Source organism: Polyodon spathula, chromosome 41 (genome assembly GCF_017654505.1).
Source record: "Polyodon spathula isolate WHYD16114869_AA chromosome 41, ASM1765450v1, whole genome shotgun sequence".
Taxonomy (NCBI): Eukaryota; Metazoa; Chordata; class Actinopteri; order Acipenseriformes; family Polyodontidae; genus Polyodon; species Polyodon spathula.
In genome coordinates, this window is record NC_054574.1 from 1353658 (window position 1) to 1379449 (window position 25792).

General features: G+C 39.0%; 1 protein-coding gene across 2 annotated transcripts in view; it reads right to left on the reverse strand.

Annotated features, from left to right (window-relative positions):
* Positions 1 to 25792, reverse strand: part of LOC121305040 (dynein alpha chain, flagellar outer arm-like) — a 44903-nt gene that overhangs the window by 18386 nt on the left and 725 nt on the right. For both annotated transcript variants that reach the window (XM_041236551.1, XM_041236550.1), the window contains exons 2-21: positions 25345 to 25455; positions 24879 to 25067; positions 24331 to 24478; positions 23611 to 23759; positions 22826 to 23043; positions 22599 to 22727; positions 21934 to 22149; positions 18136 to 18241; positions 14310 to 14514; positions 12888 to 12997; positions 10965 to 11110; positions 10424 to 10496; positions 8051 to 8257; positions 7241 to 7368; positions 6137 to 6302; positions 5605 to 5702; positions 4157 to 4253; positions 2478 to 2662; positions 1851 to 2028; positions 752 to 908 (exon numbers count right to left, since the gene is read on the reverse strand). In XM_041236551.1, coding sequence (XP_041092485.1) covers positions 752 to 908; positions 1851 to 2028; positions 2478 to 2662; positions 4157 to 4253; positions 5605 to 5702; positions 6137 to 6302; positions 7241 to 7368; positions 8051 to 8257; positions 10424 to 10496; positions 10965 to 11110; positions 12888 to 12997; positions 14310 to 14514; positions 18136 to 18241; positions 21934 to 22149; positions 22599 to 22727; positions 22826 to 23043; positions 23611 to 23759; positions 24331 to 24478; positions 24879 to 25067; positions 25345 to 25455 — 3016 coding nt within the window. The remainder of the gene's footprint in view (positions 1 to 751; positions 909 to 1850; positions 2029 to 2477; positions 2663 to 4156; positions 4254 to 5604; positions 5703 to 6136; positions 6303 to 7240; positions 7369 to 8050; positions 8258 to 10423; positions 10497 to 10964; positions 11111 to 12887; positions 12998 to 14309; positions 14515 to 18135; positions 18242 to 21933; positions 22150 to 22598; positions 22728 to 22825; positions 23044 to 23610; positions 23760 to 24330; positions 24479 to 24878; positions 25068 to 25344; positions 25456 to 25792) is intronic.

Genomic DNA, 25792 nt, shown 5'->3' on the forward strand with positions numbered 1-25792 from the left:
GGGATGCATGCTTGGCTTAGTTGATTTAGCAAGATGTGATGGAGGCAAAGTGAAATGAAGTAACTTGCCCCAAGGCTGCACAATAAGTCAGTGGCTTATCAAAGTCTTTTCTGACTTATTTTTCTCGGTCTGTCCACAATGAGATTCCCAGCTAGTCTCACAGGAGTTAGAAATACAGGAGTCCATGAACAGGCTAGACTCGGAAGAATTATAGATGGAAGATCTACTCTACAGTTCATTGTATTTAAGCGCCATAAATTTTACACAACACAAACAACGGCTAACCGATAATATTACACAATACAAAGTGTTTGTCCTGTATTGCTAAAATGTACAGTAAGTTGTCTAGTTTTGAGTTTAATTATTCATTATAATGGGAATATATGACCTCAAAGCTTTTATAAAATGCTACCAGCTTCTGTTCATTGTCAATTGGAAAATAGTCCAGGAAATGGTGTGCATTCTTTCCTCTGTATATCCAAGGTCTGATAATGGTGGACGTCTGCAGTGTGTGGCAAGATCATGCTTTTATTTGGTTAAACAAGGCTACTGTTACAGCAATGTGAATTAGGCTGTTTTACTGGGCTTCAGAAATCCACTGAAATCAAAAACAGGAACTATTTGTTTTGACAGGCAAAACTATTTTGTGTTCTTTAATTGGTTAAAATGACTGCGAAAATATTTTTGATTTACAAGGTAATCACGCGTCATGTATTAAATGATACAAATGAAGTCTGCTTTGCAGTAATACCTTGATTGATGGCATGTCTTTTCAGTGCTGTTGTGCAGAGCCAGCCCAGTGCAATTTGAACACTCGGGCAGCCTGTCGCAAAGCCAGAAGGAGAACTCAGCAGGATCTACAGTGTCTGGAGGGATAGGGACAGCAAACTTGCCAACTGCAATTTCTCCTGAAAAAAAAAAAAAACACAGCATTTCTAAAACATCATTGCTTGGCCTTTAGATTGATTTATTCTCTAATTTGACTTGAAACTGAATGAAAAATGCACAGTATCATAAAGTGATACACAGTAGCCAATTCATTTCCCTATCTTAACATGAACAATGAATAAGGCTGCATATACTGCTGCGTTACACATTGAAGATAAAGTTTAAATGAGGTCTCAGTGGATGCAAAGATGTCTGTATAAAAGGAGATGCTGTGTATTTTGTTTTCGTTTCTTCTGTGTTCTGGTATTATAAGTGGTCATGCAGTACCTCAGGCGACAGCAAACCTAGGCCAGCTTTTAATTGCTTTACTTTCAAAAACTTTAAAACCACCAAAATATATTTATTAACTCACACTTGGCTTAATATAAAGTTGTAGGGTTTTTTTTTTGCAAAGCTAACTTTTCAATATAGGAGTATCACAATGCAGGTTGGACTGCAACCTTTAATAATGGTTTTCTGCTGGCCTCATGAAGTATAGCTCATTCTAAATGCTCTAAATACTAAGCGGGTTATTAGAGATTTTATTGAGAAATGTAGCAAAGATCACTGGAAAAATGACCGGATGCCAAGACTCTATACAATTGTAAGGGTGTTATAGGGGGGTTGTTGAAGTGCATTTGTAATGTGTTGCCGCTATGTTCATTTATTTTTTAGTTTGGAGAGAAATGTCACAAAGTGTCCAATCTCAAATAAGTCAGTGTGTTTAGTAGTTTAGAGTGCCTTCAATGACTGTTCTAAATTGCATGGTGTAAGCATAAGAATAAAGTCCAGCATTAAAGGCATTGTCCTTGTCGACTATGGAGGGCACACACAAAAGGGAATGCAATATACTAGACTTCCAGAGTATCAAACACAGCAATCTCCTGTCCTGCAGTCAGGTGGGCTGCACTGCCTGCACTTGCCTTTTGGTTGAAGACACTGGGGTAATATTTCAGTAGCCAGTGACTGAACATAGATGGCGTCCTCAGGGTTCGTGACAAGGTTAGTGTAGATTGTGGCTATTTTCTTAGTGACGATTTGAAGTGCACTTTCACTTGAACTTTGCAAATGCTGACCACTGGACACGACAACACCAATAGCCTATGAAAAAAGAGAGAAATATAAACCCTGAATGTCTAAGTTTTCTTTTGCGTTGTTAGTAACGGTTATTCAACTTTTTTTACCTTTTTTGGTTACACATGGTAGTAGCAGTGGGATACCTGACCTGATGCTGGACATTGGGTATAAGCTATAAATGTGGGACAATAGTTTCCTTCTTAAGCTGTGCGTTACGAGACAAGATCTGCATGTTACTGTAACTATAAATATACAGACCATATGGGATTCCTACCAGCTTGACTGGTTAGGCTGCTCCTTTAACTTTTGGAACCACACCCTGAGACTCCTATGCAAGGTTGCAGTAGACCCCAATATAGAACACACCGGGGTTCATATGAATCTAAAATAATGTTTTTCCGACATCACTGACGTTCATTTGATTCCAAAATGAACCAGATGAATTCCCTTTTCCACAATGTACTTTAACTCACCTGCTGAAGCTGTGTGTAACTTATAGGGTACACCTGACTCAGCCCAGAGACAGGCAGAAACTGCAATGCCTCCATCATCCCGTGCAGAACACACACACCAAAGCAGAGGCAGCGAACGACCATCGGGGGGGAACACGCTGCACCACAGGGTTCATTCCTGAGCTGGTTCAGAGCTGACACAATCGCTGGGGAAGAATTTGTTTTTTCTTATTGCACAGTAGACATGTGTTATTAAGTGAGACTGTGGGGACAATATAACACTGGTGCACCAGCTAGCTTATTGACAATTGAATTCAAAGGTGATTAAAGGTGTAATATAGACCACTACAGCTGTTCTAACTAAAAAAGTCACCATATGCTAACTTATGTCACCATATGCTGCAGCCTTTTGGTTTGTGTAGTTTACAAAATGGGACTAGTAAAAGCTGGAAAGAGAGATCACGCCAGAATTACTGAAGCATTAAAGAAAGAAAAGCAAAAAAAAACCAATTTTTTACGGTTATTTTCAATTATAATAGTGATGATCTGTTTTTAAGTCAGGGGTGGAAATACGATTCCCATTGCATAGCATTTTGACCCATTTCTTGTTTGACTATGAGTTTAATAAGACACACCTGAGCCTGTTATCTATGGCTAATCAAGCTCGTAGGACAACGTGAAAATGGGTGAAACTGCTATGCAATAGGAGTCTTATTTTGATCCCTGTTAAGTATAGTGAACTTGGAAAAAATGTTGTGCCTATTTCAGAGGCAATATTAAACTGTAGGTCATCCCACAGTCTTGTGTAAAAAATCTCTAGCACCCATTTGTTCAAAAGGGGATACTTTTATTCCTGCAAGAGTATTATTGTACATGGCAATGGAAGCAACTCCCTACACTGGAAGCCACACAGCTGGCTGCTAATCAGAAACACAGTGTGTTTATACTCAAGCCTGCCCTTTTTAAGTGGGATTAATTGTGGAATAAATCAATGGTCTAATAGAAAGCGGAACAGAATCAGGAGTATTATTTAAAAAGCTTTGTTTTTAAGTATAGCTTTATTACGTCAAGTGTAAATAGTAATGCATGTTAACTTTGTAAAGGGCAATAGCATAGCAAAGTCTAATAAAGCATAGCGAAAGCATGGTAAAGCATAGGCAAGCATTGTGAAGAATAGTGAGGTATGGTAAAGCATATTAATAAACATGGCAAACCGGGGTATGGGAAGCATAGCGTAGGGGGGAAAGGGTGTGCACACCAAAGCAAGTTCACAAGACCGAAGCCATGAGTCAATATAGAAAAAGACAGAACAGCACACTTTTGTGTCAAAATGTTGGTGATATGTTTTTATGAATTAAAGATATACGTTTTTGATGTGCAACTGAGTGTGCAGTTCTCTTTTTCTAAAATGCATCGTATAACCATGGGGTAAGCATGGTAAAACTGCAAAACTACTGTGCTAAACTTTTATAAGGGATCATTAAATACCAGCACATTACCAGACTAAACCAGTAATAACTCAGCAGGCCAGTAGTAATTAGCTACATTATTATGTGTGTGTGTGTGTGTGTGTGTGTGTGTGTGTGTGTGTGTGTGTGTGCGTGTGTGTGTAACTATGCATATGTCTGTGTGGAGTAAATGGAAGTGTTAGGGTTAGGGTTAGGGCTAGGGTTAGTTTAAAGAGGTTTGTAAGTCCTTACCCATGGGTATCAACCCTCTTTGAGCTCCATGCGTAAGCAGATCTGTTGTTTCTGTCTTTTTTGATACCTGCCCAAAGTTTAAGATGTGCCATGATACCTATAAAAACAGACATGAACTAACTCAATGTGATCAAAATAAAGACAAACAAAGGCAACTTTTAAATATTATAAGGTATTTAAACTGAAAAAGTTACACATTGCCAAATGTATTAGATTTTAATCAAGAAAAATTACAAAAACACATTTTCTATCCATGGTCCCATTAAACAGAATTTCAACTTTTCAATTACGTCCTGACTGTATTTACAGGACAAAAAGATGCCCAAATACGCCAAACCAAGTCCACAACTAGACTGACTGCTACGTATATATCTATGAAAACACACACACACAAATTAATTTACTGTGCTTTATACAGTAAATACTTTTAAATAAATACATGAATAATCTTCTTCTCCCAATGTTCTAGATTCACTAGAGCACTTATTTCAGTGCAGCATTTGCACCATTTCTTTTGAAACAGACCTGGTAATGTTACAAATGTGGAAATAAGGGCTTATGAATTGTCACAATGAATGATTTCTTTAATATTTGGCAGCATCTCCCATTGCCTGAAAATAAATGCTTAGTGCATTCGTTCAAAATAGTTTTGTATCAGTTTTCAAAACGGTTTGTACCCCTGTATTAGTCTGTATATTTTGCAGGTCATTTATAATTATAAAAGGACAACATCAAGTCTTGAATCAAACAAAGTTCAGTTTTATAACTGAAACACTTCTTGTCAAAAGATCATTTTTAATTAGACTAAACTAAAAGCAGGGCTTCAAATACCCAAAACATCTGTTTCATTGTTGTGCCAAATTGTTTGTGTCTTTACAGTATAAAGTGGCGCATCCGGTAAAGGCTCTCCTCGTGCTCTCCTCAAGTCCAAGCTATTCTACTGCCGACCAAGGACAGGAGCTCCCAGGGGGTGGTGCACAATTTGTCGAGCGCTGCCCATGGGAGAGAGGGCTTAGGTCAGCCAGGGTGTCCTCAGCTCACTGCACACCAGCGACCCCTGTAGTCTGGCCAGGCAGCCTGGGGGCTTGCCTGTAAGCTGCCCCGAGCTACGTTGTCCTCCGACGCTGCAGCTCTGAGGTGGCTGCATGGTGAGCCTGCAGCGTGTAAAGAAGCTGTCGGCTGACAGCACACGCTTCGGAGGACAGCGTGTGTTTCTTCGCCCTCCCAAGTCAGCACAAAGGTGGTGGCGGTGAGCTGAGCCTAAAAATAACTGGCTATTTCTAAATTGGGAGAAAACAATTAAAAAATAAAACTACTAAATAAAAAATTTAAAAAAGGGCTGTAGCCGTGCTGCATCTTGTAATAAATATACATCTGAATTTCAACAGAGCTCTTTCAGCCACTTAATGCGCCACAAAACCAGAGCTATTGTGCCAGACTGTACTTACTTTGTGGAGCTCTGAAATGAACTGCTGTGGAAATGGGGCTCCGAGCTCTGAAGTAAGCCACACACGAAACTGCCTCTTGTTGTTCTGCATTTTCCTGCCTACATGAGCAAAAATAATTGCTAGGGTTACGTGCATTATGTAAATCTGTGTAATACATCACATGAAGCCTGCAAAAATTCTCGAGCTAATCATAATAACAATAATCTATTCAGGGTTGTGGATACCACCTGCCCGTGTTTTATATCTCACAACCTGCAGGTGCTGCCAACATCTTGCTGTCACACTGTAACCCAACACTGTGTCTACTAACCAGAACGCTGCTTCAAAGGAATGTACATTATTAAAATGGATAAGTTCAGTAGCACGATGATGAAAATGGCACTGCAGATAGTAAAAAAGCATAGGGAAATATTATACTACAAGAAACTGCAAACATGCAGTATAGATTGGGTTCAGTACACCAAGAAGCATTTGTACAAGACTGTAAAATCCACTCAGATTCAGTGTTACCATTGCGTGGGGTTTTTTGTACCTCGGATCATCTTCTCATAGAGGCTGCTTATAAAGTCTGCAGATGCTAAATGCAGGTTCTCAAGGATCAGCCAGCCATCCTGCTCAAAAATCTCATCCAAGGCTGTTTCGATGTAACCTTGAAATTCTTCTTTTACAGTTGCTACAGATACAGGGATGCTTCTTTCCTATGAACGAGAAAGATCAATAGCTTTGCAATGCTAAGTCTTCAAAGAGATATGCCGTGCATGTCAGTCAACCTTAACACTTAGTGCCACGGCCATTGATTTTGAATGGGTGTCGTTGGATGAAGTGTTTTGATAACTCGGAAGTCAGATAAAGCACGTTAGCTCTCCAAATAAAAAAAAGGTATAGAAAGATTTTGCAGTCATTTCAACCTTGACATGTTGAGCAGATCTACTTTCAAAAGAGCACTTATCTCTCCTTGTCACAATTCTCTCCTTGTAAAATGGCTATGAAACAGCTTTGTCAAATCGTTTGATTACATGATGCGCTCAGTCAATGTTTTTTTTGTTTTGTTTTCAAGTATCCCAGGGCACCAGAGATTTAATTTTATTTGGCAATTTTTGTCAGCGAGATCTCAGCGGACCCATACAATATGAAAACAAATGCATTTTAATTGAAGTGGAATTTGATATTAACATTTCCGAAGACAACAAAACATGCCCAGGAGAATCACAGAATACTTGAGCACCAAGATTGCAGCCAACATCTATATTGTTATCACGCAGAAAACTAAAAAGTCACATAATTGCAATGTGGCAGCTGAGGTTATTATAATATAATTTTATTGAGGTAATTAGAATATAATTTCATTTTGACATGCTTCAAGAGTATTATAGGAATCTCCAACTGTCTTCACTAGTAATTATGTTGTTCTTTCTGCTCGACTGAAGGAACAATATTTAGCATTGAATCACTGTGTATTTACACACAAAAGATTTTGTTCTTCTACTTCGCACAACCTGCCACATTAAAGCTAACATGTGTATTTCTCCCCATGCCAGTATATTAACAGATCTATCCTTTACCTGTGCAAGGACATACGCTATAATCGGTACTGGTCTATTTCAATTCACACAGCGATAGAAGAAGATATCAATACCTTGGCAGCAATGCATATGACAGCTGTAGGTTGGACACTCCTCACTAAACACACATGAGAGGGGCCGTTAGCGTTTGATAATCCTGATGGAAGGAGAACAAGAATCCCAAGAAAGTCTACTGCAAGACCTGAAAAGAAAAACAAAAACCTATTTAGAATATCAGGACTCTGGGGCTCCCGAGTGGCACATCCAGCAAAGGTGCTCCACATGGACAGATCTGTGTTGTCCTCCGGCGCTATAGGTCTGGTGGCTTCACTGTGAATCCGCAGTGCAAAAAATAACGATTGGCAGGAGCATGTTTCGGAGGACCTGCTCCAGAAAAGAAATTCCCTGAGTTGACAGGGGGGTTACGAGCGGTGAGCCGAGGATACACATAATAATTGGGCACACTAAATTGGGGAGAAAACTGGTATAAAAAAATTGGAGAGGACTAAATAAAAAAAAAAAAAATATATATATATATATATATATATATATATATATATACATTGCCATCATTCTTATTCTTAAAAAAAAAGCATAATATATCATCCAGAACATTAAAGAACTTCATCATCCAATCTGAACACAACTGACATGGCAAGCTTGATAATCCTGATATACAAAGTTCTCTATTTTAATATATGCCACTGTTTAAAGCAATTCCAGTAAACAGACCCCTGTGTCTTTTTCAAAGGCATGGCGAATTGTGTCAGGTGAAGCTTGAAGACGAGTAGCTGGAATTTTTGTCAGGATTCCATTACTGTGTTCTCTCCATCCCGTGTATCATATGATGATCTGATTATTCTGTGAATAGCTTCCTTCCTTACCTGCAATATCACTAACTGTTGGATACGGTCTAGCCTGCACACTGCTGCTCTTCTGCCTCTGGATGTAGAGGGACAGAGCGCCTGTCAGGCGGTCAGGAAGGAGAGTGCGGAGGACGAGGAGCTGGTGAAACTCAGAGGCCAGGGCCAAGCCCGGGATTCCAGAACTCCCAAGGGCATCTTCAACATTCTCCACTGTAAATCCCTGTGCTGCTGGGGAAAATACAACAGATACAAACATCCATGCTCACATCTGCTACATTTAATATCTTACTTCAGTGTTCCGGTACCTGGTAAAAGTTAGGAATAGGAGTTTAGACACGCATACTGGTTTATTGTGTGTCGAAGCGGCTGTGGGATAAAAACTGATCTGAGATTTAAAGAAACAAAATGCAGTTAGTGTAACAGAATCACACGTGACGTACTTTACTCGGCACTGCAGAGATAACTGGAGCAAACAAGTATACAATCCATCGCTACTGTCAATACATAAATACAAAGTAGGGGGCAGAAGGGGCAACAGGTTACTGGTTTTCACAATATTTATCACAACTGAGCCTTTGGTCTTATTAAAATGTATTTTGGTGCTTTCTTGTGGTAATTCGTACGGAGTTCCATTTGTAACTTGCATTTGATTTAAGGATTTTTTCCCCCTATCTATTAAAAGCTGTTTTTGCAAACAGGAAAAAAACAATACCGAGTGAACCTGTAATGACATCAGGGCAGAGTTACTAATGAGGGGTTTGAGGCCCACGTGAAGAGGATTATACCGCCACACACATGCACACTCTGTTAAAGTGATATTCTCCTCAGCAGTAAGCCTCCTATCCCGCTTTGCAGTGTTAGCATGTACAGTTGAAGTACAGATATTTCTTTGCTTTCAGGGCACAACCGGGCTCTCCCACTGGCTCAGACACAAAACAAACGTATCACTATAGAGATATTTGAAACGGTCAACAGGGTGATCACGGGTGATGGCACGGTTTTGTTGTTTTTGTATTGTGTTACGTTTGTAAACTACAGCGTTTCTGATTAAACCTGTAAGCCTTTTCTTGCATTTCATGTGTCCCACCAAAATAAAAACCACCACAAGTAATTTTTTCCCGGCCTCACACAGTAAGACAGAGGAACACAACAGAGGAATTGAAAGAAATGCATTAACAAACCTCTACGGGCTGATACTAATGTCGCTGTGATATACAGCACTCACTTTTACGTTATGCCATATGGTGCATTTGCTTGGGCCCCGGAGTGCAGATTATGCTGAGAAGTAAAGTAATTGTTTCCTTAATAATATGTGACAGCAAAGAAATGTGCAACAGAATCACCTTTAAAACTCGGCGTTGAAGCAAGCATTACACAAACTGAATACATTGGGTTTACAGGCTTTTCAAGGCGCAGTATTTTGCTTTAATATGTGATTTTTTTTCTTCAAATCCTTCAACGAGAGCTCAGGCCCGCAGTTCCACATTACCGTCAATCCCTTCTGAAATAAGTATAGCTACAGGCCTTCCCATGAACCCTAACTGCTGCCACGCTGGCCAGTAATGAATACACACTCACAAGATGCATTTTCCAAATGCACGGCTTCATTGTTTCTGTTTGCCATTGTGAAACATCCATTCACGGAAATTAAATTCTGCTGCCGGAATTCAGTCAGTTCTGACAAACTGTTATGATTGCAGGCCTCCAGTGAATTTTAAACCCAGCTTTTCTGAGCACAAAGCAGCACAATAATACAGTCTTTACATACACTGTGGACAAAATGCATTAACTTGTAACCGTTAAATACTGTAGCCTATGCAACCGTACCCTAGCTTGGGATAATGTTACGCTGTGGATCTGGATTTGCCCATGAATTTTGTATGTGTAGTTCCAACAAGTTGTACTTAATTATTCATTTTTTAATAGTGTGCCAATTATTTACCCCGTTTTCCTCTAAAATTTACAATTCTCCCGCACCACAAAAATCCCCCACAACAGCTCCACAGCATATAACGATGAGCTACCATTCCCTGGAGGATAAAGGCCAGCCTTGCAGAGTTTACCAGGCACCTGGACAATAGGGTCCACCGTAGCTTGAAGGAGAAACAGCCTATCTGCCCCCCTAACCTATGAGAGCACCAGAGGCAATGCATTACTCCCAGTGTAATCCCCAGCAAAGACTGGCTACTTGCAAAAAACCCGCGCTCCCCTGCCTGAAAGAATCAACCTGCACACCACACCGTTGTTCCTTCCTTTACTAGCTGAGCCGCTCAGAGAACCCACTTGATATTTTATTTATCTCCTGTATAAAACTACTTTACCATAATGCACATCACCATGGAACAAAATTCTCAGTGCATGCAATTCTCCACATCCCGCAGATTGCCTTACCCAATGGTAGCGGTTCCAGTTCCGGATGGTCTGAAGTGTACCATGCCTCCCACTTAGTGGAACTCTCCGCTACCTGCACACAAAGGAAAACAAAAGCAGGTCTTCAGACTAATAATTCAGTCCAGCTCTGCATTTGTAAAATCATTATAAATTCATAACTAGTCGCCATTTGTCTAGGGCACAACCATAATTCCTTTCAGGTTGTCTGGAAAATGAAAATAGCTCTAAATGGAGAAATGGCACAGTGTTTTTTTTTTTGTAAGCTGACCCGACTCTAAACTCTTACTAAGTATGTTTACAGCTCTGCTATATTCATAACAAATCACTCCTGATGGCCGGTTGTTAGTAAGGAGGCTTAGATCTTTTTAAACTGAATGATAAAGACAAACAGGCTTTAAAATTAAAGCACACATTTTCTAATAACACCAGCACTCTCCCACTGCTTCTACTCTGCAAGGGAACAAAAAAGCAAGGTCAGAATTATTATTTTCAACATGCGATGTCCCTGGAAACGGGAATGTTGTAGGCCAGGGTGACTTACCTGCACACAAACACTGTCCAGAGGACCAGGTAAAACAGACAGGCCCAGCAAGCCCTCCCATCTCTCTGGGGGAAGCCAGGCTGGGGGGTCAACATCAGAGCCAAAGTCATTCAGTGTCAGAGCAACACTGCCACAGCCTCGGAAGCCTTTTGGTTAAAAAAAAAATATATATATATATATATATATATATATATATATAGCAGCACTCAAATTCATGCAGCATCCCACTTAATTCGTTCCCTACTTCAGACCTGTCACTTTACCTTTAATTAAATGATCAGCAGTAGCAATGCAGTACACTTTTATCTTGCAGTCACCATGTAGTCTTGTATGTAAATATTGTTATCATTCACAAAGAGTAGTCTTGTAAGACAAAAAGTAGATCACCGTGGCCATAAACACAGGCTACCAAAGGACCATGATGTGCGGCTCTTCTAATACGTGCAGCATAAATCCCCTTCAAGCACACTGGGTCCCCATCACACAACCAAGTGCTCAAAATGAATGTGCATTACTGTATACAGCATGCTACCACAGAAGAGGAGACCGCTGTGAACATACTGAATGACTGCAGAGATTATATCCCACTCTGGCTAATTCAGCAAAAATTGGACAGATATTGTCAAAATGTTATGTCATTTCGCACGCACCTTCCGCTGCACATTGTTTAAATCACCTGAAAGTGAATGACTGTTAACAACTTAAGTGGGTTCTGTCAAAAAAGAATTGTGGTCTTCTTACTGTCTGCATATTGATTTATATCAAACTAAAAGTATGCAATAAAGGACCATTGCAATAGAAAAGTCACAGGACTGGAAAAGACTTACAGCAGCAGACTGTGGAAGGCTGTTTGTGAGTGCAAGGTGACAGATGGGATAACGATGAGACAGTACAGAACTCCAAGTCTACTTGAGAAAGCCAGCAACGGGCTGAGCCATGAAACTAGTGCCCGTTGAGAGATCCCAATGATAAACAAACTGACAAAAGAGATTCAGGCTGTCTGACAGCGACATGCTCCCAGAGGATTCAGGAAGTTGCTTAAAAGCACAGGGGGATTTTGTTTCAAGCTGTGTAACATGCTGCTTCCTAATCTTCACATACACTATATTGCAGACGATGATGCCATCAATCTTGACCAGTTTTGAATTTGTCAAACTAAACTGGCACATAACACCAAATCAGTCTCCCTGCTACTATGCCATTTCAAAATCTAATTTGGCCACTGTAGTCAGGGGTGCATATTTGATGCTATGTCGCTGGATTCTAGCGCCAAGGTACTTCATATAGCAGCAGCAAAATTAAATTCCGTTAAATTCTTTTTTTTTTTTATTATTCCTTAGCAACCACATATGATGATAGTTTCTCATTGGGTCTGGACTACTCACCCACCCACATACACAGGCGAGAAGGTTCATGTCATGTGGGAAGGTGTGAGGGGGCTTGATTCCACTGTATTTAATGTATTAGGATTTTCTTTTACTGTATATCATGTATTATGCATTTCTCTGTATTTGAAGTATCACAGACTTTCCTGTATTTACTGCATCTTGTAAAGCACTTTGTGATGGTGTTCCACTATGAAAGGCGCTATATAAAATAAAGATTGATTGATTGATTGATTGATTGATTAGGGTGGGGTTTGATCATTTAGCATTAGTAGGCTCTCTAGTGCTAAACTTTCAAAACAGTTAAGCACCAATTTCCAAAACGATTTGCACCTGACCGCAGTTAACACATAAACTGAACAGTAAGCAAAATGTACAAGTTAATGACCATATAGCCACCAACACAAGACTAACCTAACTACTGGCATTCAGAAATCCCACACAGTGCGATATGTCAGCTCATCTTGCTATGTCTCAGTAAACCGACGCTAGACTATACCAAGCTATTAAAACATGCTCCTGTTCTAGCATCATTTACCTTGGAAGAGGAGGGCCAGCTCTTCCTCACTGAGTGAACCTCCACTCTGCAGCTGGATATACAGCGTGAGCACAGTGGAGAACACAAGGCTGTGTCCGGGATACAGACTCCTAAAAAACAATGTTTAGTACACCTTTTGAATAGTCCGGGGAAAAAAAGCAGTTTATGCTAAGCGACATCTTAAGAAAATATAGAATAAAGGAGTGTAAAGAGACTTGTCATGAGTAAATAAGATGGGGCGTCAATTTACTGACACACCTCTGTACTATTATTTATTTATTTATGAAATAATCAAACAGCAGCTCCTGGTTCCAGAAGTGTTTTCTGATAGGTTATCTGTTTACTTCAGAATGGATCTCTTGCGCAGACCAACCAAGGGCAGAGATTTTTGTTAAACCTCTTAGAAACACAATCACACAATCACTTTTTACAGGGTGCCATAGAGAAAAGGCCACACATGCCAAACTTCAAACTGTTCAAATGCTGCAGATCTCGTATAAGCTGCATGGATTTCTCCCACAAGCCGTGCAAAGCGTGTAAAGCAATTCCAGCCAGAAAATCTTGCTCAGTAATCTGGAAGTGTGTGTAAAGAATGGAATATCTGTGCCTGTAGACATTGTGGCTGGCCTTACAGTCTAACACTTGTAGCCTTGATGGGTAAAATCAGTTCCGTTATTTAAAAAGATGTTAGCGATTAAAATAACTGAAGCACTTTTCAAAATGTTGGCTACTCTGTCAATGCCCTCAGTGTAAGCCATCCATTTACAGGGGGTTGCTCAAAATGGCAGTGCATGACTTCTAACCTTATAAACAGCATTCTAACAACACAGTCGGCTTTCTCTACAGCTGAATGTCAGCTCAGGGCACAGCTTCATTTTGTATGCATAATAAAAGTCTCTGATGAGGCTGCTGGGACTATAGGGCCAGCCACACTTACTGCCTTTCACCTTTTATCTGTTTCATTTGCCTGTCCTTAATTGAAAATCCATCAATGTGACACAAACGCTGCTAAAGGAAACTTTTTTTTTTTTATAATAATAATAATCCTAGCAAGTAAAGGTCTCTGTAGACCCTACTGCTTTTAGTTCATCTTATTCTCATAATTTCCTTGCAGACTATTCTTTTCTCAGTGTTGGTGGAATTATCAACAAGGAACGTTTCACTGAAAAATAATAATTTATGTAGCATATGCATTTATATGCAAATACAATATTTAGAACACTATTTATTTGAGCTAAGTGTCAAGAAATTATCACTCTGGCAATTATAAGTAACTGTACTGATAAAAAAAGGACCAGTCCAGTTTGTTTTATTCTTAGATTATCATTTAAATTGTAGAAAGCCTTGATAAGTCTAAAATTGACCAATTATTCACCAAACAAAGGTTCACAATACCAAAGCAGATTGTTGTCTGTAACCTACTGATTTATTGCTTGGTAAACAGTTTCAGTCAGTTGGTCCACCAGCTGGCTGATTTGATTGGCTGAGAGGCTGCGTGCCTTGGTTCCGGGACTCGCAGGTTCCTGAGGGCTGCGGATTACTTCCATGGATTCGAACTGTGTGGACAGTGATTCCGCTGGAGGCTCTGGGCCTGTTAGAGAGGCATCAATCCTGCTATCCACCAAGCCTGAGGTAAAAACAAATTAATTATTACACAGTGTGGTTATGAAGTTTGCCGGCCAGTTTGAACTGAAAAATGACAAAAAAAAAAATGTAAGCAATGAAAGTTAGAAGAATGGGCAAGAATATTTCAGAGCTAAAGCTAGCTACAAAAGCCAAAAAAACCCCACAAAAATACAAGATTCCCAATGTTCAATATCTTGTGCATCCCATTCAAGGCTGGAAAATGGAAACCATAAATGCTGCAGACACAGAGCCTAGATTGCTTTCTTCCGCCAGTAACTGGCTATTTACACTTGACTATAATTTCTATGTTTTTCAAGTGTTCAGATTGTTCTTGCCCTCTCTCAGCTGTCAGCTGCTGACGTTGGCTTTTCAAAAGTAAATTCTAACAGATGCAGTTAAAGAGAGAAAAAGAAGACACAAAAATGAAAAAGGCCAATAGTACTACATACTGACTGAGAGCATTTCAAATGAACAATGTTGTTCATAACTTCTAGGGCATTGTGACCTCTGCTTGGTCTGTCCAAATGTAATTTTGTCAGATAAGATGTTGTTGTCACCCTGCACACCACACTGTTGTTCCCTGACTAGGTGAGCCACTTGGAGAACCCACTTCATATTTTATTTATCTCTTTACCATAGTGCACATTGCAAGTTACACCATAACACAAAAATCTCAGTAAACAGTTTAATCGCTCTAAAGATTAAATTAAAAAATTGTGACCGAGGGGGGTATTCTGGCAAACAGCTTTCCTGCAGATTAATCTGAAGCTAATTGCCAAATTACATTTTATATGTGAATTAACACAAAGAACCCACAAGCCATTAGCTGTTTAAAGGGTTGTTAACACTTTTTTTTTTTTAGTTTTTTTTTAAAACCTGCTTAAGTGTATGTCATAAACACATGGGTGGTTTGAGAAGCAAATCATTGAACACTGATCATTTTTCATTAGAGAGCAAAATGGCCGAGTCAATAAGCATTTGTTTTTATGGCTGTGCTCAATGAAGAGCTTGGAAAGGCTACAAAAATAGTTATGGCCCTGATTGAAAAAATATGATGTCAATGTTTAGTTTAATATTATTATTAAGAAATGTGATTTTGTTAAATTACTTCTGATATAACCTACTGCCAATATGTTCATTAAAAACATTTTGATTTTGGAAGCTCAGGCAAGCCCTACTGAAGCAGAATACATTGCTCTATACTATAGGAAGGATCTGTGCAGCCTACAGCATGCTACTGCCCCCAAGTGTAGCATCATGCATTAGGAGGCAGGAAAAGCAATGCAGTCAGGAACCCAATACAGTACAAATAGATTTGGTTATGCAATTTACTGCTCTGCTTGTGGATTGCAGATTAGGATTTATTTTTTGATATACTAATTGAAAAAACGCAATAAAACACTTCAAGAAGCAAATTTAAAAAACATAGGATTCCTGCGTATCAAGGTTTTATAATGACATTGCTGGTTTGTGGTCATTATATATATATATATAAGAAAAGGTTTTAAAAAAATGTTTTAATCTTTTAAACCTTTTGTATACATATTTTAAAAACCTTTTCTCTTATATATACACAAATATATTGTCCTCATCTTGTCATCATGTAATACAAGAATAAATAAATACATAAACAAAATAGAGAAATACTGGTACGCCTTTCCTTTTTCCCATTTGTCTAATCTGTACCAGCAAAGTACTTATTGGTGACAAAGTAGGGGGAGGGTGCGTGCAGAGCAGAGGCGGTGCACATGGGTGCACGTGTGCGTGGGTGTCTGGTGATGGCAATTTTGTTTAATTGAGTGATTGCGGTGTGATTGGAAAAGTGTGGAATGTGGCCAGGTGGTAACGGAATGATTGGTTGACAATTACCCCTGGTTATGGCCTATAAAAGAACAAAAGAATGAATGTTTGGTATGGGTTGTGTAGAGAGTTAGAAGAAGAAGAAGAAGAAGAAGAAGAAGAAGAAGAAGAAGAAGAAGAAGAAGAAGAAGAAGAAGAAGAAGAGAGAGTAAGTGCAAGTGCAGAACACCGGGATAGCTGTGCTTGGGTGTTTAGGAGTGTTTTGTTCAAACTGTTATTTTGCTCCGGTGTTTTGTTTGTTTTGTGTTCATTAAAAGTGTGCAGAAAGCGCTAAGCTACAGTTTCTGTGTCTGGGTTGCTATTTCTGTCACTGGCCAGCCTTGACCACCAGTCATGTTACCATAATATATACATATATTCAGCCAAAATGAAACACCTTGACTTAAAGGAAATTATTTCAGCAGCACGGATCAGCTGCGTGTCAGCTTTTCAAAGATTTGTTTTTAAAACCTACCTGTCTTGTTGTTTACCCCAGGCTATCTATCTGTTTTAACAACCTCCAGTGAGACTCCACATCGCTCATTACACAGAACACTGCTAATGCATTCACTCCACCACGTTCAGGACTAACACACTGCTAGCAGAATGCAGAATACTTTACTAGATTGAAGTTTGTTGCACAAAGCACTTATATCTTCATATCGTTGATAGTACAGTTATGTACTGTATATTGAATCTTCTTGGTTGTGATATCAAGGGACCAACAGTGGGGAAATTAAGACACCCTTTTGAAGTATTAAACATCAAGAGTTATGTTCATAAAGAGCTTAAGGTTTATAACAGTTTACAATTGGCTTAAATATACCATGTGCTTGTAAAATCTGGAGATCTGTGTGCGCATTGGTTGTTGTCATTTCCATAAAACTAACACAATGCTACATAGCATGAAAATTATTATGTTTAGTAAACTCACATCAGGCACAGTTCTTTTTCTGTATTTTCTTGGGATCAATTCATAAAACAGTTCCTGTACATCTTATAATATATACCAATCGAAAGGCAATGACAAGCAGAATATTTCTGCCATTCACTTTCACTGAGAACAGGACACAGCCCAGTTTTGCCCAGACATTTTAAAGAGTCTGCAGTGATCAGCCAACCAAATGACTAATTTGATTGCAGCCAGACTCCACTGACTTTTTTTTTTAAATCCAGAAACAAACAAAAATAGTCATGTACTAGCTATAAAACGACAGGGTTTTGTACTTAAAGACAACCCTCTCCCTCGCTAATATCTCCCTGTACCCTCGATGAACCCTGTAATTATCAATAAATGGGTATTTTAGGCTTTCAACGTTACCAGTTTAGATCTGACTACATTTAGGGAATACACATGCTTTGACAAAGCTGACAAGACATGTAAGGACAGAGCTAACAAAGAGCTTGGATTTACTTTACCGTGTTCTTTACTTGTACAACCTGAACTTCTTGCCAGTACAGTTACAGTGCAATTTGAAAAACAAAAACAAGCTGTGTCGTGCATAAATAATTAATTTGCGTTGTATATCTGTAAGAAATGGGCTTGAATGCTTATCTTAATGGGCACACAAGAGACTGCCAAATGCAGTGCCGTACAATTCTGTTCAAATGTGCTTTGCACTGGGATGAAATGAAAAAAAAAAGCAAGCAAATTGAAATATTGTACTATCAAAATCTGACATGATTATCTTACTGCCTCAGAGGTGATTAGCAGAATTAGCTGTACGACTTAAATCCAGCACAGCAGCCAGCCCCTCCACAATATCACATCACTGTAGACTACCTTTTCCATTAAGAGGTGTTGTCTGTCCTTGTCTGTCCTTGATTCCTTCCTCTTCAGTTTCAAGATCCAATGCAGTTCTGGCTTGAGGATGCTGAGCATCTTCAACCTGTAACCATAGAAACATCACTCACCAATCAAATTATCCAAAAAGCATGTAATTCTCCATTACAGGAAAAAAAAAACAGTCGTAATCACAAATAATAAGCTGGAAATTTAAAATATATGTTGCAAGGCGATTAGCTCTCAAACAGAGTGACGGTTGATTGCAGTTACACAATACAGAACCCTTAATGAGATGGTTTATTTTTGCTTATGACATGTAGGGAGTTGAGGGAAGCTTGTTTTGATGCAGTTACATTTACTGTATGGTTTTCCTAAATGTTTTATTGTGTTCCACGGCACAATCAAGCTGGATGTTAAAATGACAATTAGGGGTCAACGTAATTATTATGTAACCACAATGAAAAATATTAGGGATTCTGAATACTGCAATTATCGATATTCATGTTGATAAAATAAAGAAATAATTTCTATAGACCATAAATGTCAGCTGCTGAGCAATCGATTGATTTAAAAAATCTGCAGCCTGTAAGGTTCTTCCGTCTTAAAGAGACACTTAATCCAAATTGATTCATTAAATCTAGTTTATTATTAGGCTACAAGAATTTAATAGACGTAATATATCATTAAAATAATGCTGTTTCTTTACTCGCCCTGGATGAGGTCACAGTCCCGGGGCACCCATTGCATGACATCCTAACAACATGGTGTTGTGCAAAAATAATCCCCTTCTGACTGTCATCTTACATGTGCAATGCAAACATAACTTCTATTCGCATTTCTAAATGTTTAATAACCGTATTGTATGTTACCTGTAAATACATCTTTACAGGTAAAATTTACAATGAAAGTACAAGCTATATTGCAGGTGAAACCATCATTATCACCTGTCCCACTACATTATCGGCCATTACAGCTGCTTCATGCAGCTTCATCTTGAGTTACGATGTTGCACTGTGTATATTAATAAGCTGTTATGGATTTAAAGTTGGCAATGCAGATTCATTATTATAACAGCTTAACGTACCTCTTTGTAAAGCCGCAATTCAGCCGTAAAATGCAGTTTCTACCCTACTTGTTCATGATACAAACAGCCCTATTACAGATCTTAATGAATGAATGGAGCTGACTGGAATTTCTATATCAAGGTGTTTGGCAAAACCAATGATGTAATTTAATTAGTATACACTATACGGGTTAACAATGTAAAACAGAGATAACTGAGGACTGATTGTTCTCTTACTGCAGGAGCAATCAAGCATCACCCAGGCTTCAATGTGTGCCATTTTAACCATTTCAAAAGGCTAACAGTTATTGGTATTAAATGCTTCCCTAGTTCACAATGCCTCAATGCCTGATGCAGTTGCCTATTTTAATGATCTAAAGTAAACAGTGGCGGATCTAAATAACCCTGCTCTTTAACTGTATATTAATCTAGCTGTGGTTTTCCTGCACAGGTGACTTCTAGACCAATGTACTATCATACTTACTACAGTCAATACATACTTAGTAAGAAAATGTATACATTTAAGGGCGCTAGCATGTTATGATCTTGTTACGATCATATGGTGTGTTATATTGGATCACTGGCCTAACACTGACATGTGTTTACACTCTCACATATACAATAGAAGGCTACTCCGCTGGATACCAAACTAATGCACATCAGGTTCCCAGAATACCAACGCAGTCAACACACGCCACAAGACATGCATAGCCGCAACTGGCACATGCAATGATCAGAAAGGTTTGTCACTAAATTCACAGAGATATTGTCCTTATTATTTTTCTTGTAGCATCCCACTGAAGAAGCATCATTATCAGGCTATTTGCCAGACTCCATTACTTTGGAGGCATCTGATATACTTCTTTCACTGGAATGTTGCTTCCCCCAGAAATCTGTTTGTCTGCTTTGTACCGTGATGAGATGGGGATGTTTGAAAAGAGCTGAAACACCTCTCGTTTTTTTATGGTTTTGGTATTCCCTGACTGATATGCTGATTGGTTTGGAGCTGGTGATGAATGTGTTTTGCCTGTTTCTTATACACATGATATTGTTTGATATATTCAAGACATCTTTCACAATAATCTCTTACTCGCCATGTAGTCTGAAGCCTGCAGTTAGAGAATATGTTTAAATATTAAATAACAAATGGTAACTCTTTCAGTACTGGTATCACACAGTATTTCTACAGTGCATTTTTAAACCAGTGCTGAGATTATTAAAAATGCAAATCACTCCAAAAACGCTTGTTATTATCCTTAGTTTTACACATCACAAAACTAATTCACAATCTATGGAATCTATATATTTTGCATTATTCTTAGAATGTAAAGGTCTCTGAATACATTATTTTAATGCAGTGAACATGCAGAAGTCTGTTTGTTTGTCCTCATGTTTTAGGCATACAAATCTGTAAAGTGCAGCTCTGGCCAAACGTGTTGCATCACCCTATAGAATTAAGAAATAAAGTCGAACGAAACCTGCTGAATATTGTTATGTTAACATATTTTATTACATACCGCAGTTTTCCATGTTCGTGTTGATGTTAGCGGATCCCTTGGGGAGAGTGCAGTTTTGCTCTTCATCAATTAATTTGTTCAACTCAGGTAACTTTATTGGAATCACTTAGGGCCTTAATTAGTTCAGTTTTTTGTAGCTGTCACATCTAACTACCGTAATCCATCGTGTATCCGCCTGTCACATATCCGCCTAGCTGTTTATCCGCCATGATCAAGCTCTTCAGCAACATTAGTTTATTGCTGAACAGAGAACATTAGTTCAGAGATTGTAGAGTCCACCAAAGTTTCGCCACACTGTGCTGTATGTGCGTCGTGTGCTACCACTGCTGGTAGTGTCACGTGAGCTGTTCAGTGTGTTGGTATGTAAATAAATCCTGTTCGCCTGCGGGGGGCGTATTGACTTCAATCTCCGTCTCCATCTCCTGCCTGTCCCTCAGCAGCGAACACACAGCAGATGGCTACACTGTCACAAGCATTAATACACTTTATCTTTTTAACAAAGATGAGCTCCCTAATAAAAGCTGAATCTCAAAATCATCCGACTTTTTGCACATCCGCCTCACTCTGGATTCACGACGGATTATTGTACTTGGATTACAAAATGATCAGATGATGGCTCCCGAGTGAAGCACCACTTGCCCTGTCATCGCCCACCCGTGGGGTCCTGGCATTTCAAAACAGGCCCAAAGACATTTCCCAGGGCCAGCGATCCACATTTATCTCTCTATGCCATTCAGTGGGATTCTTTAAAACAGTCGAACCCACACACAGTGCTGTTGGATGAATGCAATTCAAAGTAAAGGGTTTAGTGTAATACTGAAAACCACTCCCTCAAACAGGATAAAGCAAAGCTGGAAGAAACTCCAGCAATGGCAACACAGTGAGTTTGGAGCAAATATCCTGAGATGGTAGCACACCATGCTACTGTAATGTAATGCATTGCTTTGTCTCAGCACCATGTGGTACCATCTCTACTAATGGTTCATACCACTGTGGTTCTACCTTCTCCTCTTGGTTCATTTCCATTGTATCGTTTCTAAATCAGCATTAGAAGATGTTCAGTTATGTTAAGGATTGTTATTAAGTTGAAAATAAAATAATTGGCTGGATTTATTCAAAATACTTCAAGACAAAAGCTAGAAATGTACTTTTAGCACATATGCAACAAACACTTCTACATTTGGATTCATGACTCATTCATTCATTTATCCATACCTGGGGGTTATCTTCTTCTAAGGCACTGTTCCGAATAGCTTTGTCAAAAAGGCAGAGAAAATAGCTGAGTGGGAACTGATATTCTCTAGCCAGGACTCTGAGAGCCTGGAGGATAGAATACAGGAGCGCACCACGGTGGGCTACAGGAAGCAACTTGTCCCTTAGCTGAGAAAGGCTTCTGTACAGCGACTGAGACTCCTGTAGCCTTTCAGACAGCTGAAACACATCAAAAAAAAAAAGAGTAATCAGGTGAAGTAAAGAAAATCAAACTTAACTAGAGTGATCCATTTAAAATGAAAATATTATTCTCATAATAACAGATTAGTGTAAATACATGTGATTGTTTTTTTTTCAGATGTATTTCAACATCAATTACCAGTCTGTCTTTGTATTTTACAATATAACAACATGTAATCTCTAATATGAAAAGGGCAGATACAGTACATGTTGGTGTACACTTTCCACGTCAATTAGCAGCAACAACTATAACAGTGTCACACCTGTCTTTTGTATCATCACCTCCTGCTGATGCAAAAAACGGGTTGGAATTAGTTAAATTAGCACCTGGATGCAAACATATGTACTAATTATCAACTTTAAGTGGAAGCTTTTTAAAAATGAAAAACATAAGATCAAAGGTTTATTTATGCATGCACTGTACTTACCTGATTCTTATTGTTGAAGATGTCCGCTATGCCATCAGAGTTTGGGGGTGAAGAATTAATACACTCTCGAAACCTGCTCTCCAGCTGCTTCAGGGAATCCTGGACTTCCACAATGGTCCTTGCTGCTTTCTGTTAAGGAAACACATACAGTAAAGCAACATTTGGGAAGTACAGCTTGAACTGTGTTTTACAGCTTTATCGTTGTACTAAACAAATAGCCAATTTACCTTTAGTTGACCTTGAAGATTGGGTTGGATGTTGGTAAACATTCTGTGCAATAACACGTCTCTCAGAGTATCTTCTCCCTCTTTAAAGTTTATAAGGGTTGTTCCACAGTTTATGTCAGTCCTGAATCGCCCTTCTGTCTGGGACGTAGCGACGTACAGTCTAAACTGATCTGAACACAGCAATCTGTGGCCTTCCAAGCAGATGATATCAGAAGAACCTGGAATGAGACAACAACCTCTCCTCAAAATGAATCCCTGTTTTCACGATCAGACAAGCTTGTCCCTGAATCTTAATTCTGTCCACAGTTCCTGGGCATTGAAAATAAAATCCACACACAATCAAATAAAACAAACTTAAATGTTTTTATCCATAGTGTGCTCATTTGCAGTCAGTGGTTGCCAACGGACCACCTTGGTCAGACACAAATGGGTCTATTGAAGGATCTAAAACCATTGAACAAACTCTGGAAGGATGTTTCGTGGATATAGAGCATAGACCACAATCAGAATAAAAAATGTTTTTCATTTCAGTACATTTACTCACAATTAATCAACCAATTCAACAGCCAGCTGAGATGTACATTTGCAATGACTGAAGAAGAATACAATCAGACACAGATAAATATGTATTACATTACTTGCAAACCACTAAACCTCCCCATTAACTGCAGATTAAAGACCATGTTTCTCTGACGCAGTAGAATCTTTCTAAGCATTATAAATCAAATACACAGAATTTCCATCTGCAGACAGCCTGCATGTATTACTGTGCATTCAGCTCTTACCCAGTTGAAGGTTACGCTCAGTAGCTGTATTGCAGTGCTCAGTCAACGGTCGAATGAGGTCGTCCCACTTTGAGGTGTAGTTATATAGGAACAAACTGCTTCCTGACTGCACTGCCTTCTCAATGTCTAATAAAACGTTGCTTTCTGGCCTGGGTAGCATTGAAATCAAAACAAAACAGATAAATAATCTGTACACTAAATCAAATATTAAACAGGTCATGCCATTTTAAAGCCAGAAAGAAAACATTTATACAGGCTTAAAAATCAGTTAATGTGACTGACTGGGGCTTCATGTTTGTTACTGAAGAATTACAGTATTAATCTGCTGTACTATTCGCCTCCCCAAGCCATCTCATTTCCACAGTTCACATCACCATTCTTCATTTACCCAGGTAATCCCATAAAGGTTTACCACAGTGTTTCTGCAGTGTATTTTTTGAAGTCTTACCATGCTTTTCCCACAGTTATTCTTAATATGCTTTACCATATCTTTAAAATGCTTACTCATGCTTTATTACACTTTCCATGATTTTACTATGGGGAAACTTTTCTAAGGGATGAAAATGTCTTCTACACATAACATTACTAATCTCTACTTCAGAGAGAGTCTTCACATCGTTGCTTTTTAACTGTGGGCTCTACCGGAGCCGTGCTCATCGGGAATGGATTTGAGTCTTTTTTAGATAGCACTGTGCAATGGAAACATAAGTACATATTAACCTCTCGCCAAGTTTGACACTGATTGTAGATGTGCTGCGGAGCTCTTTGAGCCACTTCTCTGCTTCATCACTGGGGTCGATCAGTAAAGGAGGTCTCTGCCAGGATGTGAACAGGACAGCAGTGTTTTGCATCTGATGAAGCGTCCAATCTAGAAGAAAAGGCAAAATCAAATTACATTAAAATGACAGGATAGTATTTCTCTACTAGCTCCCTGGAGATTCCCTCAAACAACAACAGCTTTGTCTAGCAAGACTGCTACAGCAGCGGCAGCTCAAACTAATGTGGTATCTGATGGATAATTGCAATGATTAGCATGGATATTCAAACATCTAATTAATACAGCATTTTTCTCTGTTTTTTTTTTTTTTAATTAAACAAGCAAACGTTAATTAATTCAACAGAATGTACGGCAAACTAGTGCAAAAACAGAAACCCAGGGATAGTAAAATGAATTACCAAATGAATGATCAAATCCGTATCACTGAAAGCATGGTACTAGAAGAAAAACTAGCATTGTGCACATTCCTGACCTGTTCAAACTGGCTCACCTTTGGCTATCCACTCCTGGACCTGCTTGTCTCCTACTATGAGCTTCAGCAAGGCTTTGATGAAGTCTGGGTAATGCTCCTCAGTAATGACTGGAGCAGGGAGGTCCTGTGGAAAGGACCCATAGTCGCTATATATGTCTACTTCAGGCTGAGTGACAGCAGGATCTTCTTGTTTAACTGATTCTGAACCTGGGTAAAAGCAAAAGTTGTGTATAAGTATACACCCAACTTCAAATGCTTCTTCTACATTTGGTGGTGGGAGGTGTAATATAACTAACAGAATCTGTCAACATTTTTTAGCTTGTGGATTACTTTGGAATCTCATTCATTATACAAAACCAAGATCGATGGTATCACAACACAAAGAAACCCCCTTTTGCTTCCTATTGAATAACTCTACAAAATAAAAAACATGTTAAAGTGAAAACAAGCGATGCACAGATCCCCGAGGAATCCTCCTCTCTACCTTGCTGGTTTTGTTCTTCTTGATCTTGGTTGCAATCAGCTATCACATCTGTTTCCTTTGTTTCCTCGCTGTCTCCCTCGAAGAACTCTATGGAGAAATCAGTTACTCTCCCTACAGCAAGGGAAATGACAGCAATAGGAAAGGTTTTACAATGATTTAATCACCTCCATCAACAGAGCTCTCAAAACATCCGCGGTCACAGCTCTGAATATTAATTGGGACATTAAATTAATACCCACCATCTTGCAGCCCACACAAAAGTGACAGCCTTCTCTGTATTTTAATCTAGTATGAAATCTAGTTCTTTAGAGCACTTGACAAGATTAATGATAACATGTCAAATGGATGTAAACAAAGATAAAAATCAATGCTGGTTTCTATCATTGGGCTTATTATAGCTGAAGCCTTGGAAAAACATAATCTTTAATAGGCTTATCAGCTAGAAAGA